The sequence below is a fragment of the Salminus brasiliensis genome, chromosome 18, assembly GCF_030463535.1.
Source record: "Salminus brasiliensis chromosome 18, fSalBra1.hap2, whole genome shotgun sequence".
Taxonomy (NCBI): Eukaryota; Metazoa; Chordata; class Actinopteri; order Characiformes; family Bryconidae; genus Salminus; species Salminus brasiliensis.
In genome coordinates this window covers 13,019,490-13,037,096 of record NC_132895.1, presented here as the reverse complement: position 1 = coordinate 13,037,096, position 17,607 = coordinate 13,019,490, and the positions used below count along the sequence as shown (strand labels likewise).

The 17,607-nt window shown below is 42.1% G+C and overlaps 1 protein-coding gene across 2 annotated transcripts in view; it reads right to left on the bottom strand.

Annotated features, from left to right (window-relative positions):
* Positions 1-843: 843 nt before the first annotated feature.
* tnksa (tankyrase, TRF1-interacting ankyrin-related ADP-ribose polymerase a) overlaps positions 844-17,607 on the bottom strand; it is an 82,336-nt gene continuing 65,572 nt past the window's right edge. For both annotated transcript variants that reach the window (XM_072662672.1, XM_072662673.1), the window contains 11 exons: positions 15,489-15,598; positions 11,961-12,149; positions 10,685-10,922; positions 9,706-9,788; positions 6,590-6,710; positions 5,569-5,666; positions 5,348-5,422; positions 5,086-5,191; positions 4,200-4,386; positions 3,920-4,076; positions 844-2,640 (listed from right to left, as the gene is read on the bottom strand). In XM_072662672.1, the coding sequence (XP_072518773.1) occupies positions 2,554-2,640; positions 3,920-4,076; positions 4,200-4,386; positions 5,086-5,191; positions 5,348-5,422; positions 5,569-5,666; positions 6,590-6,710; positions 9,706-9,788; positions 10,685-10,922; positions 11,961-12,149; positions 15,489-15,598 (1,451 nt within the window). In that variant the 3' untranslated portion in view covers positions 844-2,553. The remainder of the gene's footprint in view (positions 2,641-3,919; positions 4,077-4,199; positions 4,387-5,085; positions 5,192-5,347; positions 5,423-5,568; positions 5,667-6,589; positions 6,711-9,705; positions 9,789-10,684; positions 10,923-11,960; positions 12,150-15,488; positions 15,599-17,607) is intronic.

Below are 17,607 nucleotides of genomic sequence, written 5' to 3'. Positions count from 1 at the left end.
TACAGTAACATAGCGAGGTCACCTGATCATGAAAAGGGGGGTGAATAACGGTGAGACTGCGATTGTCATTAAAAGTGGTAATTTGTGCTGAAATTGTTCTTGTTTTATTTGTTTACTGCAAAACGTTTGTAAGTTTGGTTAAAAACCTTATTTGTAATGGGGGTTGAGAATCTCCAGAATCTCCATTTTGTCAGTTTATAGTTTTCTCCATGGTTTGAACCCTGCAGCTGCTTCTGTACACTGTATAAATAATGCTGGATGATCAGAAAAGCACATACAGTTAAGAACGTATTTACCTTCTCCTGTAAAGTCACCATTTGGAGACTTTGCATGTTTTTCACTGGACAGCAACAATATACAGTATACTCTGACAAGATAAGGAAAGCCTTAAAGGAAATTACCCATTGCCCAGTGTAAGGATTTTGTAAGGTGCTATAGATCAACTCAGTTGATCAAAAGCTTAGTGTGTGTGTGTGTGTGTGTCTGCGTCTGAAAAAGGTGATAAAGGTGTGAGACTGTTGACCACATATCCAGCCGCACCAGTATTTGCAACAAAAGCCCTGATTAACATCCTGCTTCCCACTGTGATCAGCCTGATAGCAATCAACTCTAACCTGCAAACAATTCAGCCCACTCAGCTCTCAGGAAGCCAGTTGCAAAATCCACCCCACTGCTGCTGGCCAAAATCTCCCACCTGCTCTGCAAACCAAATCAGTTAAGCTGAATGAAAGGCCATTTCCACAGAATACCACGGAAAGTGAGTCAAAGGACAGCACCAGTGTGTGTTTGTGTGTAAAGGATGCATGTCGAAACAGAACAAGAGAAGACAAAGCAGACAAAACGTATGACATATGTACTTTATTAAGACTGGTTTACATGATTGAGGAGTGTTCAATTAGTCTGCAGATCGCTTGTGGTGAAAAGCCCGTTGCTGGATCTGGTTAAGGTACACCAAAAAGCAAAAACAAAACAAAACAAAAAAAAAACAAATAGAGGAAACCAGGAGCTACCTGGTGAGTCAGGCTGAGAATATTTGTGCCCTGTCCATCATGTGGAACGGCATGAGCCCCCAGTGAGCACAACAGTATATAAGGGTATATAAGATTACTGGTGACAAACCACCCCACAAAACACAGAGAACTCGCTTTGGGCCAGAAGTCGCTTAGTCCAAACACCTTTTCCCTCCTACCGTGCGTACATAACCTGTGAATGTGCAAGCAATGATGTTGATCAGTCAGTAGTGTTTGACATGAGAAATGGCGTTATATTGTGTGCCATTGCAGAAGAACCTCGAGAAGATCGAGATTACGCCGGAATGAATGAGTCCAAAAACAAAACACAGTACAGATCGTTTTGAGGTTAATGTCTTTCAAATCACAGAGGAGGCAAAAGAACGATAGAGTCGTATGGAAGCAAAGGAAGGAAGTTCCACTTCATTTACGGTCCTAATGAACCCACTCTTCATCAGTAAACAGCACGAGAGCTTCTACAAGGCATTGTCCGTTACATAACCAGTACATCACAGGACACTTTTTTAATTCAATGCCATTTTCAGTTTCTTTAGAATAACTTAAATCCTGTCTAAAAGTGCAAGTCCTTAAAAAAGCTGATTTATGATTAAGCTACGGGTAAGAGGGCTGAAAATTCTGACCAGTTTCTTCCTGTGCAAAGTCAAACAATCCCAAGTGAACGTGTTAATGTTTTGCTATTAAAGGCTTTTTTTTCTTTTTCATTCAGAGAACGGATTTCCATGTGTCCACCTTCTGTGCCCACTCAGAAACTTTTCTAAGGCTTTCAGAACAATTAGTTTAACTAAAAAAACAAAACAAAAAACAAACACACACAACAGGAGCAGCCGATCGGCTTCACGGAACGTCATAGTGAAATAAAATAAACTAAAATAAACGGTAGTTTTTTTTTTTTTTAGGTCCCTATGGAGTGTAACGGAGACGTGGTCCATGTCATAGTGTAAGTTTGAACTTTTAAAACAATTCCAACAAAAAATGACAATAAAATGGTTCAAAGAAAAGAAGCTACATGACGCGTAATGCTTGTCCGGGGACCGGATTAAAACAGTATTAAAGGGTAAGGGGATGGCAAAGAGGTCACTTGTTGTCTTTTCTTTCACGTGTTATCACTCAGAGTGGGCAGTAAGTTCACTACCTTCCTCTCATCCTCATCCTCCTCTCTCTTCCCCTTTAGTCCTGAACATCGCGGCCACTGCCCTGACCACACAACTACCATTAGCCCGTCTCTCAGCAGAAGAGGAGCGTACGGTCGGGCTAAGGCCCAGCAAGGCAACACTTCCAAGTAAAAACTGTGGAGGGGAGGGGGGGGAGAGAAAACAAGAGGAATTTACAACAAAACAAGGCAGTGCAGGAATGAACCATTTATGGGAAAGGCAAGTGGAAGTGGTGAACAAGGAAAGGGGAGAGAAGTCGGAGGTGGTTGTGGAGGCCGTAATGTGTGTGAAGTGTTTGAGTAACAGTCTGAGAAGTGTGCAGGAGGCCACAGCAGACAAGAGGCGAGGCCAGGGGACGGGGTAGAGGCCCACTAAGACTTCTGCTCGGCTGCTGCTGGGGGCTGCGCTGTGCTCTCCGGCTTCACTATCTGGTACGTGATGAGGTACTCTGGATAGGCCTGGACAGAACCGTGCAAGAAAATAACCAGTAAACAACCAATCTGGTTAAGATTACAATGCACCTTCTGCTCTCTGCTCTCAATGCAAAAATACAGAGCTGTCAGATTAATGAACTGACGTTGTAGAAATGTGCGTTATCACAAGCCCTGCTGAGATGGGACTAGTTGTGAGGTAATTCTCTCTTTCACAGAAGCTCCTCTAAATGTCATTTCCATCCAAATCGTCCATGTCTGTTTTTTTTCCTCATCCTGAGAAACTTGGACAGAATTATCTTCTATTCAGTGAGTTTAACAGTTTTCTGAACACTTTAGTCCCGTTCAGATGCAGATCTTTGTTCGCTTTGCATTTAGAAAAAGAAACTGTCAAATGAAAGCAAAGGAAACTCTTATTGAAACTTCAAGAACTGTTGTAATTGTGACCCCACAGTGTAAACATTCAGATACAAAACCCCACTACTGTAGTGATTTCACTGCTGCCCAGATGCTAGAGTTTTATCATTGAGGATACATCCCCTAATAACCTACTCCAATCTGAATAGAGCTGTAGTTACGTTATAGGGCCAAGTTAAAATTCTTCTCTGGACACCTTATGATAATGGTAACTAAAGCCGCAGATCTAAAGAGCTACCATCATGCAGAGTTTAGCTCCAACTCTAATCAACCCCACCTGATCCCCCTAATGACCGCTTTTCTAAAGTCTCTAATTAGCATTAGCAGAGTATGATGTTTGGATTTCAGTTTGTGGTGGAACTTGGGAACCTTAGCAAGGTACATCCCCAGGAGGAGATGGTGATCGCTGTCTTATACATGTGGTCATGATTACTGCTCACATTTATAGCTACAGCTGTAGCAAATTTGTTAGATTTTCTAAACTAAAGTACAACCTCTCTATACACAACACATTTCTGCACATTTTCTTGCAAACACTGTCTATCTGCAAAATTTAGCACATTGTTTTCCTGTAGAGGATTCATGAGCTTTATTTTACTCAAACTTTTGCATTCTACTGCACATAACTTACATTTCACTTTAATATTGGCTACAGAATAATTCATAGTATTTGAACACAGTATTTCACAGTTATTGAACAATACTTTCTAATAACAACTAAATAACAGACTTAAGATTCTTATGTTTAGGTGTCAGTTACTGCAGTTATTGTCAGTTAAGACATTTAATCAAATCCTTATGACAGCCGTAAGAGTAAAGAAATACAAATATTCCACTGGGCCGTAGTGTAACCTCAGCTAAAATGCTAAATCTGTAGATGTTCTCTCACCTGTTCCCCTCTGTAGATGACGTATTCTGCGTAGGCCAGCCCATTGACACTGGGGCGGCCGATGACCGAGTGGTGCCCTGGAGGAGCGTGGGCCATTTTCATGGCGCTGAACTGTAGGAAGGATTTGCCCAGGGTCACTCGACAAAACAGCATCTGCCTGCATGACACAAAAGCAGCCAGAACATTGCATGAGCGACAGCACCATCATCTGGTCACTAAAATGAACTGCAGGCCTGAGCCTTTGCAAGAGTGACAAATCTGCATGTTGTGGAGCTGGTACCTGTGGCAGATGTAGCAGGAGCGGTCCTTGTGCGTGGGGCAGCCAGTGCCGCCGCCGATGCCGTAAACATACTGGTTGCTTTTGGAGGAGTTCTCTGCGAAATAGATTCCTGCTCCGAACATGCCTCCTATATAGGCATGTCTCTCGTCAAAGCCTTTGTGTATGATGGCGTTAATGAAGGGAGACCCTGCAGAAAGAGAGCAGGTTGAGGAGATTCAGAAAACTGCCTGGTGACTAGAGAGGAGAGAGGAGGTTCACAGAAGCATGTTTGTAATCTATACGTGCAAGTATGAGGAACTTTTTAGGGGTTATGAACCTTCCTTAGACCTTTAATCCTTTAAAGCCAGCCAGACCTTTAATCCTAACAGTCAGTTTACCTTAAACTAAAACATACAGAACACACAGGATTATAATCCCTTAGATCTTACACAAGTATTTAAATGACACGTTTTTTTGTGGCGCACACAGTGCACAGATAACAGACAACAAACCTGTTTTCTGTTCAAAACATGTAGCCGATTAATAAATTTAACATGATTTAATTAATTATTTATGCTATTGTTATTCTTTATATATTACATTATATAATATATAAAATATTATTATTACTATATGTTGCAGAGGTCTTAAACATGACAAAGGCATTAAAAAGATTCATAAAAAAAGCCTTAATTATGTTTTTTTAATCACTGTCACTGAAACAAGTCGAAATTGCAAATCCAAGCCTGTTGATACATGAACGTTATGTAACTAATAATTACGTAATTGCTTTTAAACAGTACAGCAAAACAGTAATAACTCTTGACATCTAAAGGTTAAGTGAGTGGAGTCCAATGAAGGAAAAACAAGTGTGTAAATTGCTCTGTGTTTGGGATGTAGGCAGTACCATGGAATAACATTCTCTCGTTATGGTGATTATGGTTCTCGTCAGCGATTTCTTTTTGCCTGTGTGCGTATCTCTCCCTCAGCTTCTTATTCACCACCTTCTGGATCTGCGCACACACAAACATACACATGCTCATTTAGTCAAGAGCTGTCAGACGCAATGCCACCCCCACCAGCAGTGCCTGTAACCCAGCATTCAGATAAACACAGCTGAACAAGTGCCTGTTTATTTTCCAAGAGCTGCAGGTTCAGCTCTTGCTTACCTTCAGGATGTTGTACCTGCTGAAGACTCCACCCGCATTGCCTCCGTCCCTGTGCTCTCTGATCGTGCTTTGCAGCTGAAATGAGCGCACACACACATACACACAAACACGCGCATAAAAGAGATTACAAAATGAAGAAAAACAACTCGCTACTCTACAGCGAGAGCCCTATGTGCTTGCTGCTTTATCAGTCCTCACTAACAGATCTGCTCTCCACTCACCTCCTCCTCCACAGACTGAAACTCCTTATCGTCTGGGGCCAGGTCAATCAGGACTGTGCCCTGACTCGCACAGTGGAATGTCAGGTATGGGTTGGCACCTGTCATGATAGAGAGGTACATCGCTTTTGTTATAATACTGATGTAGAATGAGCAATGTAATGTAAAGTAATCTAAGGCTGATCCTTGAGAGGCGATAATCACATACGTTTGAGAAAGAGAACCAACAGAGACCCTGACTGGACCTCTTGGTAGACTGTTAGAACCTATGTAAGAACCATGTGGTTATTTACCACGTGTAAGGCAGTTTTTAGGTCAGGCTCCTGGAGCAAACCTTTGTCAAACAGCTATGCCCAAAACCATCATTTACTAGATTTTATTCGATCTGCTAGTCATGCAGATCTATGAGATCCTGTCAGCTCTGCCAGTGTATTTACTGAGGCCATGAGATACAGATCAGGCAGAATTAAGGAAAGCAGACAGGAAAGTTGTGAGTCTAACTAGAGACGCCTTTCACTACCCAGTGTAATTGTATGTGGCTAAAATCTTATCAGGATACTATCCAGATTCTAGGCCCATGAAGTGACCGGGTGTAAAAAAGGGTCTGTTTGTAGTTGAATGAATCTGTAGTTGTAGTTTAATTTTAAATAATGTTTAATAATGTAAACAGTTTTTGCGGCAATATTGAGATATGGAATAAACAGATTTAATAAACTGGAGGAAAAAAATGTTACCATGTAGAGATACATGCATTTCTGTATTATCCTTAGCAACCCCTGTATCCCCTAAGAGAACACTTAAGAGCAGGACAAAAAAAATCCAACAAGCAGGAAAGTGGTACTCCAGGATCAGGACTAAGAACCACTGGTTACTATTTTTTAGGTGTTATTGACCAATGATTGCTAATGTACTGTTAAACGAGTATCGAGAATAAGTCATCAATTCATTTTTAGATGTTGGACCAGCCGACTACATTGATGTCTGAAAAATACAAAGAGACTCCGGCAAGTGGTCTTGCACTGACCTTGCTGACCGCCCAGCAGTCTCTCGATGCCTTTGATGAGCTTGTGGCGGTGGCCATACGCGTTGATCCCGATTTCCTTTAGCTCCTCATGGCCCATATCTGCCAGGACATCCAAGGTGATCTATAAAACACATAAATAAATAAATAAATAAATGTTTCACAGTGCACCAATTACATGTTGGCAAGCAGGATGCGACCAATGGGAAAACAGTGGAAGTGTGAAAAGGGAAAAGCATGCAGTCTGTTCAGCATTTATTTGGACATAGAAAATAGAAATTTGGATATAGAAGTCCAGTCCTAAGACCATTCCCATGGCCTGTTCACATACAGAGTATCCCTCCCACTAAGAAGATATACTTAGTAAATCGCAGGAGGTTTGGATGGAGATTAGAAAGTGTGACTCAGATGGCACTCTAATCATGACCATGTCTATATGAGAATTCCTCCCACATACGCACACAGATGATGATTTAAGGGTAATGGATGCTGCAGTCAGAAAGAGAAGGAGCCGAGAGCCTGTAGGCATCTCCAGGGACAGAGATGCTGAGCTGGTGGCAGATACGGCAGCAGTGGGGGAGCTGAGGAGTCACCGTGCGATTTTACTATTCACTCAGCATCCTCCTCTGTCAGCTGCCATCATCTCACCTTTGCACACTCCCAATTTCAATGGCCCCCTTATTGGCAATACATCACAGCCATGATAGGCCTGCCACAGGCTATTAGCCCAGGAGCTGCTGTCCTCTCTCTCTGCCTCTCACTGCCCCTCCACCTCTCTCAGCAAACACTGTACTCTTCAATCAACAGGCACGCAGGCCCCGCTGAGGCACAGGAGAGGACGTGATGGCTACAGACATCTGAGATACCGCCCCGCTCAGAGCCATGGAGGACAATTCCGTAGCTGTCCGTCTCTTGGCAAAAAAGCTGGGAAGCAGTTCAAAGGGATGTGGAGAGATGCAGCTGTTAGTCTAATGAAGGCAAGGGGAGACAAATGTGCAGAGTGCTGCGCTGCCAGCAGCGGTAACGAGGAGATGAGGCACAGTGGTACACCCAGACAGGAGCCATGCTGAGCACAGCACATAGGCCAGGTGAGAGCAGTGACTGTAGAGAGGGAGATGTCTAAGTACTGACCACTGAGCCTCAGCATGTGAGCTCTCTCTGAAGACTCAATCATCCCACACCTCTTACTGTAACTTCTCAATCAATCATAACTCTGTGACAGAACTCAGGCTCCCATCAAATTAATAGCAAGCGAATCACTCAAATGCGCTGTTTAAGGATAAAAACCTCCATCACGTCCATAAAAGCACTTGCAGAACGAGTTACAGAACAACTGCAATGCTGAGCAGCTTTTCATTTTTGTTGTCAGTCCATCAGTAATTGCTGAACAAAGACCAGACCTCCTGATCAGCAGACTCTCAAAAAGCGAAATAATTATTCACCTCAAGTGGTCATACAAACTTCTACAATCTTAGAGTGTTTTTCTTTAGTAAAGTCAACTGTTCTATAAAAGACTAAAGTAAAGGCTCTACATGGAACTATTTTAAATGAAACAGGGGTCTCTTTAGTAAAGCCAACCACCCAAACAAATATCTCAATAAAAAAGGGGTTCTTCAAAGATTAAGTAAAGGTGATGGTTCTATATAAATCCACAACTCAAATAACCAATTGGATAAATAAATGGCTCTTGAAATACAAGAAAACCTTCTTTATAGAATCTTTATAAATGGGTTCCATATAGCACCAAAACACACATCATGACCCTGTATACCTGGCCACTCCATGCGTCTTGAGAATCAGGATTATATCTGGATGAGGGCAGGCCACATAAAAATGCAAGTGTAAACACACCCAAGATCCAAGAGGTGGTCTGAGACACATTTGAGCCAAATGTTATTGAAGTATAAACACATCTATCTCTCCAAGACACATTCAACAGCCAAACCTCTCCCAGTACAACCAAAACCACAGTAATGATCATCTCACAACGAGCCAACTTAACATATATTTCATTCCACACAGCAACTGGATGGCTGTCTAACTGGAGGCACATATGACTACCAAGTGTAAATGCAGGTGCCTAAAATGTTATCAGGATACAATCCAGATACTAGCCACATTAAGTGACCAGGTATAAACAGTGTCTTCTTGATTAGAGTTTAAGGGATATCTCTTGATTCTATGCCAAAGTGTGCATAAAAATGCATGGATAGAAAGTCAGCTAGAGAAAAAGATTGAAAATGGGGGGTGGGGAGACAGCGAAGGGATATCAAGAAATAAAATGAGACCCAGGAAAGTGCCCATGAAACCCGACCACAGTCTCAGCAAGTGGGTCCTTTCTGACTAAAGGACTCCATTACATATAATTCTCTGACTAACATTCCTATCACCCTCTGAGAGAGAGAGAGAGCGAGAGAGAGAGCGAGAGAGAGAGCGAGAGAGAGAGCGAGAGAGCAGAAGAGTTAGGGGAAAGCATGTCCATAAAAGCCAACTATACAATCAGGGCAGCTTCCTGCTCCTTAATAAACACTGTGTTCTCTGTCGGGGTCACTGTAAGAGCCTTTTCTACTCATCTATGTGCAAATGAGCGGCCGGCACGGGCCGGCGTGAGAAACATGGCGCCACCACTTCCTGCCTCAGACAGGGGAAAAAAACATTCCCAGCATAGATACCCTGTGTCCAGCGAAACACACAGCAGCATGGCTGGATCAATCAGGAATAGAGAACAGGGGTCAGCTTACTCACCCCCAGCATTATTTCTATTTCTCTCACTCCCTCTTTCTCTCTCCCTTACACGCACACACAGTCCAAAGCACTTTAAGGTTATACAGAGCTCTGCTCCAGTGAGAATGAGAGCTGCATGCAATGTCACAGTGGCTGGTTATGAATGGATCTGGATGGAAATGATAGGGCAGAGGGTGAGCGTGGGGATATTGAAAAGATGATGATCGCAAGGGACATTATTACATTTGCATAGCTTTGAAGAGAAGGCTCAGATCTTTTTGGTAAAAATGATAGTGTGGGTGCATTTCTGCATTGCAACTGACAGTCTGGCACTAGCAGTGTAGACTATGCACAGCAGCAACTTTATCTGTATATACAAAGAGTAGCATTTTCACCTGCTCCCGCTCAAAAATGTCTCTCAGATGTTCCAGCCCCAGACTCTTCAAGAACTGGCTGATGTTCATGTCCAGGATAGCAACTGAAAACCAAGCAGAAACAAAACTGATTTAGAATAACCCCAAATAACCCACCAGTATAAAAGGGTCCCATACAATATAACATTTTCCCATACTTACGTACGTACATACGTATCAATATATGTAGCAAAATTTCCATGTCATATACAATAATTCCTTCTTTACACAATCTCTCTATCCCCCAGAATTAAATAGACTTCCTGTAGTTGTGTCCCTAATACTGATGTATGTAAACTGTTCTCACTGGCTGCCCCTGACTGTGACCCATTCAATAAGCAGTTGAAATGCACAATATGGACAAAAGTATTGGGGCACCTACAGTTGCTCCTACAACACCCTATTCTAAATCCCTATGCATCAGACTGCCAACTAGAGAAGCAAGAATCAGAAAGAAATTGTTGCAGTGGTTGCATCCTATTATCCTTACCATGGTGGAACACAGTAAGCTCTATAGAATGATTCAAAAATGTTTGTAAAGGCAGACTACATGACTAGGTACCTCAACAAATATATTTATTATATATATTTATATACATTTCCATATATGGATTATACTGACTGGAAGGTGAATTGTACACCCATGCTATAACAATGTTTACTTACATATTGCTGCTGTAACATCTCAAAAAAGGCAACTTTACAGGAGAAGGAATACCTTTAACCTTTATTTCAAGTCATTTTTGAGCATTTATACTGATCCATTCATGATGAGATTTGACAAAACGCAAAGAAGAACTGCCAGATTCACATTATGGAAACAACAGAAAGAGAGGTGCAATGTATATTCATTTTATTGTTATCTTGGAGCTTTAATGCAAAGTGTCTGAGACAATGGGTCCATTATTCTAAATCTAGGCATGGAAACGCATCTTTAATCAGGAGATTTAGATCTACTCACTCTCTCCTTCTTTCCTTTCAGTCCCAGAGGCCCCATCAGCAGGTCCAGAAGCTCCTGTTGCAGCCAGTTCAGCCAGAGGCCCAGCCAGGTTATCAATGCTGCTGGCGGCCGACAAGCAGGAGGGTGTAGAGGCAGGGGAGATGACCGCGGCACTGACCACAGTGGCCTGAGGCTTAAAGCAGCTGGGCAGGGCATCAGGGGGCATGGCGTCAATCAGAAGTGCTCGGATATCATCAGCCTTCAGAAATGAGAGAAAGAGAGGAAAAAAGCAAGATTGAGTAGTTTGAGATTAACTGTTCTGTACATTTTAACAGACATCAAAAGTGTTCACTTGACCTCGCTGATGCTTCGTTATGTACAGTAAAAGCATTTCCAATGTGGACTAAACTTCAGTTACAGAGACCCATTTCAGCTCCTGAACAAGGAGCTAAAACTACCCAACCCCCTTTCACTTTCCAGTCCTTACACTGAAACTAGAAGCAGTCTGGTCATGTATGTTAAAATGTGCAACAGCCTTAATGCAGCTTTTGAATCTTGCCCGAATCTTGTGTCTACTGCATGTTATACATTACGCCACGTCAGAAACAAGCAATCCAGCCTAACTGTGGTTATTTAACACAACATACAGCTAACTGATGACTAGACTGACGACTAGACTAGATTCTATAAAGCGATGGCGATGACAAAGCAGTAACCACAGAGTCCCAGTAAGGGGAGTTCTCTGTGGGAGGATGGTGAAAGGAGAGGGAGTTCTTGTTCACTTCACTTCGCATGTATTCTGTGTTCTTTGGCAATAAGAGGATAAGCCAGTTGTGAGCTCCTCCAATACAGCATGGATATACCAACTAAGTAAAGGTCAGCACAGCATCTGGATTAGTGCTGCCTTCCATCGCCGGCCTTATTACCAGAGGTTACACCTGATAACACCTGTTAAGCCATTCCCAAATGCATACAAAGGGGAAACAGTCTTAAAAACAATATTTTTAGAGGACAAATGTTCCTAACGTATCTGTGGATTAAGTATCATCTCTGTCCCTCCTTCAATTCAGTTTTTATAATCCAGTCTACAGATGTTTTGTTTTTAATCCATAGCACAGAAAAAACCCAAGTTCCTTAGAAATACTGCTGTGAATGTCTTTCACACTCATCTATCTCACATCTGTTGGTATAGTGGCAAATTGGACACAAGTCTATGTACATCAGTTTGTTTGTGAGTGCGTGCATGTATTTGTATGTATTTGTGTGTCTATAAGCAAAGTGAGTGTGAGTGTATTACCGTAGCTAGGTCAAGTGGGGTCTGGCCCTCCTGGTTCTTCATGGTGGGGTCAGCTCCGTGGGCCAGCAAAAGCGCACACAGCTGGGTACGACCCTTCTGTGCCGCCTCATGCAGAGGGGTGAATGCCCACTTGTCTGTGGCATTCACACAAGTGTTGTATTTAATCAGCAGAGCCGCTATATCCACATGCTGCGGAGAAACAAGCAGCAAGGTTAGTATGACCTGCTGTTTGCTGTTTGTGAATAAAGGTGCTTCAAATGGTTCTTTGAACAATGCCATACAACAGCCTCTTTTGGTTCAATGGAGAGTCACATTTTCAGCTCTAAGGAACCATGATTTGATGTGAAGGTTATTCATTTAAAGGTTTTACACCATCACATATCTCTATTACAAACAGGGTTCAAGAAAATGGTTCTTTTATGGTATCATTCAAAAATCACTGGAAGGATTATTTTCATTTATATTATATTTATTTTATTTATTATTTATTTATTTATTTATTTTATACAGTGTGGTGTGAATTCAAAGTACTGCTGAGTGAAAACTATCACCACAACACTATAATTCAAATGATTCCAATTAAGGAACGCCACCTATGTGATGCCTGTTATTTGCTGTCATTAGTAACTTTTTACATTTGTTTTCTGTAATATTTACAGCTGAGACAATGGACCATGAGCAAAGTGTTACACGGTGCTTTAGTATCCTCGTCAAGCCAGTATCAGATTGTAGCGGTTGCAGTGTTCTGCTCACAGCAACATTAAGGCAGTTGGTGGTTGAGGTGTAATACACTCAGCGAAACACTGATGGAGGAATGTGCCAAGCTGATTAAGGTGAAGGATCTTTATCTTTTCCTGATATATCCAGAAACAAACAGTAGAATCGCTTCATAATTAAGCTGTGGGTAAGAAGGCTGTTGTGGAAAACCATCATATAATTTCACAACTTTATAAATAATTATTTAAGTTATATCAGTGGTAAATTAAAAAAAAGGAAAAAATAGCTTGGGGTAATCCTTTGCTTTACAATCTCTGAACCATACGTGTGTTTACTAGAATTTGCAAACATCAGTACTGCGATTAGAAAGCACTGCATTGAGAAAGCACCTTGACTAGTCACTAACTTAACAGAACCTACAGTTTTTCCATGTTTCAGCTAAGCTTAGGTAACTGACCAGTCATGTCATATAACCCTGTGGAAAATACTTTTTAAAAAAGGGACAGCATCACTAGAAAACTCAGAGTTGTGTTTCTGGGAGAAATATATAATACTAACGTGGCTTATTTTGAGAAATACTGTCAGTGCTTCTGAATGAAGAGGTATTTGGGAGCTGAAAGCCTTGATTCGTATTGGTGAGCTGATCAAATTCACAACTCACTAAAGAGAGAGAGCACCTATCATTACCATCATTCACAGGATTTGCTTTAGTTTAGGTTTCATGCTCCCAAAATCAACATACCTGATGGGGCAAGGTTGGCTAATCTTTAACTAGCCGTTCTTAACTAAGCTGTGAGGACGGACAGCTATGCAAGTTTGTTACCTAACAGGTCAGTTAGCTTATCAAAGACGTCACAAAAAGCCTAAGTAGGCTGATTTTCTAGCCACGGCCTGTCAAAACAGTAGCATTCTAGTGTTCCAGATGTAAACATAAACCTGGGTTACTCAGGTCAAAATAAATGTTCTCGCACTGGTGCTCCTATACCAATACTCTGTTCCCCTTGCACTGTAAAACCCTGTTATTCAGTTATTTAAGACATTAAATGATTTCAAATCACCTGTTGTGAACAACAGAGGTAAATATTTCTACAATGCCACACTGCACATCAAACCACTCTGAAAAACTTTGGTTTACATTTTTACCTGTTAATTATAGAGAACTATTGGGATAAAAAAAATGGAATACCACTTTAAGCTATGTGGAAAATGCTTGGAACTACTCCTTAGACAGTAGGCCATATTGCTCTGCCACAGCCCTAATGATGCCTTATAACAATCCACCGCGACAAAAACATTTATTACAAGTGTTATTCAATACTATGTGGCAAGCTGTTCAACTAAATTGTGCCCATTTCATCATTTTCCAACCATTTCTCAACATGGGCAGTTTAAGGATTACCATCAGCTTACTTTCAGTTAGTGCCAATGTATGATTACATCACCCTGTCCTGATTGAAAGGCACGCATGTTGCCAATCATATTCAAGAATGTTTCTTAGATTTGCCGACATGATCGACCTCAGCTAAGTTCACTAGCGTGAGACAGGGACATACACATGTCCACGGTTCCCCTGTCTGAGAGGCATCTGTATGCGTTACTGACTGGCTGAAATGTCCTGGCTTAGCCTTTGGTCAGCAGCAGAAGCAGCCGCAGCAGTGCGGATCTGCAATCAGCTGGCTGTGCTTGCTGAGCACTAACAGTCTGAACACAAACAGCCTGCTTGGAAACAGAGGGAGGCCTGGGCCAGGTCAACTAGGGCCAGCTGCCTGCCAGCCCTCCCCCAAGACTTTTTCAGCCAATCAAGTGCTCTTCGGCACCCTGCCAGCCCAGCCCCATTGGCTTTCTGCACCAATCGTTAGGCAGCAGGGAAAGGCAGAAGACACATTGGCTATGGTTGTGCATGCTGGGCAGCAGTGAGCGTCCTCAGGAGCACGGGCAAACATTCAGGAGCAGTTCTCCCTTCAGCCATAACCAGACATCCAAATTAACTGCGTAAACCAGTACAGGCTCATGCAGCCATTCTTGCAAATCTCCATAGAAAAGAGATTAAAGGGTTCTTTAAGTGATGACAATTAGAAGTACTGTATATATTAAAAATGTTCTTCACATGTAACCACTGCCCCCCCCCCCATTAACAATTATCTAAAAACTGTCCTTTAAAGGGTTTTTCTGGGAACCAAAATTGGTTCTTATCCAAGGAGAACCCCTTTTTATACCTTTCTTAGTATATGGCATCATTTCAGGACCTTCAGGAGTAATCTTCACAGCCCATGGCCCTGAGTAAAGCGGGAAGAATTTCTTGTTCAAGATTTGGCATGCTTTCTCTAACGGGGTCTCTTGAATCATAGCTAGCTACAGGGTATCATAGACTCAGGCCCATGGAAGGAGAACCGAAACCTTCTGAAAGAATCATGAGCCACACTGTTCCATTAAAAGTGCATGAGCTGGGATTCTCTTGGCAGTACCTCAGAATCGCAGCAATGACACCATCTCTCACACACGTTTTACTGTCTAACTTTCAGCAAAACACTCAGCAGCTAGCAGGATGAATGGAAGCTGGGAGCTGTGCTAGAACTCAACAGGGCTCAGCTGTGTGAGGGAGCAGTCTTGTGTGTCGGCTTCTGAGGAGCACACGCATGGATTATTCAGTCTACATCTGTTTCTTTCTTAGCGTCTGTGTGTTGTTGTCCTTGGAAGTTCCTGTTTGTTTAACAGATGTGTATACAAGCAGCCTTGTTTGCTTTGTACAGTCTGGGGGGTGAACATGTTCCTGAGTAGCTCACTGGGACACCCCAGGCCCCACGTACTCACCCCGTAAGAAGCTGCGTTGTGGAGGGGAATGAGGCCGCCCTTGTCCTGTGCGTTCACATCTGCGCCATGCTCCAGAAGATACTCCGCTACCTCTAGGTTATTATAGCCAGCTGTAAAATAAAACATGGTAGAATGCTTACTTTCAGTTTCACATACTGTCGCCAATATTTTCCTAAGATGGTTCTTTGTCTAAATATCTAAATTTGTAAACAGAAATGTCTTTCATGAGATTCATGACATTTTTTAACCACACCTTCGTTTTTAGCTATGCCCTTATAAAGACGGATCCTATTGTACTGAAACATAGGCCAAATAAGAAAACATTGGTGAATGCCAGAACATGCATGAAAACTGTGTGGCTTCTAATTGAAAAGAATGGTTAGTGAATGAGACCCACTGTTCTTGTCTTTTTCCCTTTTTGTAAAGGACTTTGAAAAGCTTCTTTATACGAAATGTGCTATAAAACGAACAGTTCCAAACATGCATCTGTTGACAAGAGGAAAGATACAGAAGTGGTATCTGAAGTGAAGGACCTACGTTACGACCTACGACTGACAAGGTAGAGTGATATAGGATTTGACACAAATAGGTAACTGTAAAACAGGGTGTAGTGTTACACAGCATAATGCAGTTCTCACGAGAGGTCTTTTGTATGCTTGTAAAGTTACACCATGCATTAGCACTGTTCTGGGCAGAATGGAGACTGGATTATTATTATCCCTTTCCAGTCAAATTAAAGATTGTTACACAATGCTGCTTAAAAACAACTAAACCAAATGTTTCATTACAGAGACTAAAGTAGTCAGTCCTTTATAACTAGATGCATTGCAGCAGAACAAAACAAAAAAAGTAAAATACTTGTTCCACTTTTTTTTTTTCTTAAACGTCACACAATTGATGCATTTTGTCTGTCCAAATATTACAACACATAATGCATATTGAGAAAGTGTGAGTGAAAGCACTCCCCTCCCCTCCCATATTGCTCACCCCTACAGAGAGCCATTACTACAAACACCACTGCCGCTGGGAGCAAGTCTGGGTTTCTCTTCAGGTTGTCTTCCTGCCTTAGATCCTCACAACAGATGACTACCTGCAGGACCCTTACTAATTAACACCATCATTACAGGCCTCAGCTTGTTGCTAATGCACCAACCAAGCTCTGAGAGCTTCACACAATCGTACTAGCTCACCCAGTCTCTCACACACAGATGTACATGCTCGGCTAATCAAACGGCTTCGGTCTCTTCTCCCTTTTTTTGCTCATTTTAATATTTTCATCTTTACTCTTTCTGTCCGCTTCCCATGCCTCTTGCAATTTTGCAGAAAGGGAGGTACTCGGGGCACTGCAGTCTTATTAAAGAGCAGACTTGTGTTTTTTTTTTCCCTTTTGCTTCCCTTTTTTCATCAAGGCTTTTTCATTGACAGGCAAAGGCAGCAGCGAGACGCTTTAACATGACATGACTGTAGACTAAAACGCATCTGCCTGGTATCGAGCAGCTTGCAATGCTGCAAGCTTGTTCTTTTCTTCCCTCCTGCTTTCCAGCTTCAGTCTGGTGCATCTGCCATAGTGATTGTTTGTCTCTGTTAATCCATCTTCTCTACAAATGCTGAGAGTAGAGGGAAAAAAATAAAATCCAGAACAATAGCAGCCACTGGGCACAAAAAAGGTTTTAATAGCTACGGTGCTGCAGAGGACCAGAGAACAAATGCATAAATAATGATTCTACACTTGTGGAAGCTGGGCTCTGTTTTCCTTGTCAGTTCAAATGGTGCATGTGCACCATAAAAATATCAATATGAGCAAGAAGTGATATTGAGAAGACTTCTTGAGCCTGGTCTCACACACACAGTCAAATAACAATAGCCTACTGCATGCATGTAGGTTTCAGACCTTAATGGTGGGCGTGCGTATGTGTACACGTTGGTCTCTAGCACTGGTTATGGGCAGAGATGGACCTCTATACTGGGGCAGTAGTACAGGCAGCCTGGACAGCATACACCATAATTGATGCCACTAGAGCTGACAAAGCTTTTACTTTTCTGCTACTGAAACCTTCAGCATCTGCCAATATTGATGATGATATAATAAAACAAACTACAATTAAAATGGAATGTGTTG